The following is a 1,199-nucleotide window of genomic DNA, read 5'->3' on the forward strand; positions in this document are numbered from 1 at the left end:
ATTCCGTCAAATGAAAGTCAGAGTCACAAATTAGCTACTGTAACGTGTAGCCCACAGTTCTTTTTCCATTTCATAATGTCTACGCGTAGACTTCAAGAATAGATTTGATAGATTTGATTCTGACCTCCTTGACATATGTTTCCTGTATTTCTGTTTATATATTTCTGCATCTACAGTCTCTTCTCTAGTGCTCTTCCCATTTATCTCCTCTACACTATAAATGAAAGTGTAACAACAGAAACGCAATTTTTTTTTTCGATATTAACGTGATATTTTCTTCACTGACTTTGTATGAACACCTTTGGCACAACAGGAACGAAATAAAATCGTTTTTGTTTCGATTTCAGAGTGGATTAAAAAAAAATATTTGCATGTATACCATGTTGTATGTGTTTGTGCAATTGTGCGTGTTTAAGAAGATGCTCTCCCTTGCAGATCGAGCGTATAAATGGTCTGAGCGAATTGCACGAGCTGGAGGTCCTGGCGCTGCACAACAACCAGCTGGATCGCGTTGACAGGAGGTCGCTGCTTGCCCTCTCGAAACTGCAGGTCCTCACACTCGCCAACAACAACCTCTCGGATATTAATGATGTAAGAAATACTGAGGGTGAGAGCTTTTAAAAAAATATGGTGCGTTGTTACTTACTATCGTTTAAAAATGTTCATGATTATTCAGTTTATTATTGCCCTTCTTAAAAGAGTAAGATCACTCGATGTAGTTCCTGATCATCGTGAAGTAAGTTCACGTTAATAAAACCCTCTCTCATTGACAACAGGTCAGGTCACTTCGCGTACTGGAAGAACTAGCGAGCGTGACCTTAGCAGGGAACCCCATGTGTGACTCGCGCTATCCTAACTTCGTCTTGGCTCACCTGCCCCGCCTGGCTTACCTGGACCAGCGGCGTGTCACCCCAGCTGCTCACGCCGAGGCTGCCCTTCAGTACAAGTATGTGGTGGAGTTACGGTGCTACTTATGACGATGCTTTCATTTCATTTAGATTTATTTTTTCCTCCATTTGAATGTATATTTTTTTATTTCCGGGTCACAAGTGCTAGTAGCCAAGTCATAAGAAGTTGAGAGCTTTTAAACTCATATTCTTTCTTATTTTCCAGTGATCACTATTCTTCTCTTTCCAAGTCAGAAATCTCTTTTTCGAAACAATAAAAAAGTGGTAAAAAAAATCCCCTGACCTCACCTC

General features: G+C 40.5%; 1 protein-coding gene across 1 annotated transcript in view; it reads left to right on the forward strand.

Moving 5' to 3' along the window:
* LOC119592690 (dynein regulatory complex subunit 3-like) overlaps positions 1 to 1,199 on the forward strand; it is a 23,159-nt gene that overhangs the window by 5,466 nt on the left and 16,494 nt on the right. Inside the window, exons 3-4 of the mRNA XM_037941606.1 lie at positions 436 to 591; positions 777 to 946. Coding sequence (XP_037797534.1) covers positions 436 to 591; positions 777 to 946 — 326 coding nt within the window. The remainder of the gene's footprint in view (positions 1 to 435; positions 592 to 776; positions 947 to 1,199) is intronic.

The sequence above is a fragment of the Penaeus monodon genome, chromosome 30 (genome assembly GCF_015228065.2).
Source record: "Penaeus monodon isolate SGIC_2016 chromosome 30, NSTDA_Pmon_1, whole genome shotgun sequence".
Lineage (NCBI taxonomy): Eukaryota > Metazoa > Arthropoda > Malacostraca > Decapoda > Penaeidae > Penaeus > Penaeus monodon.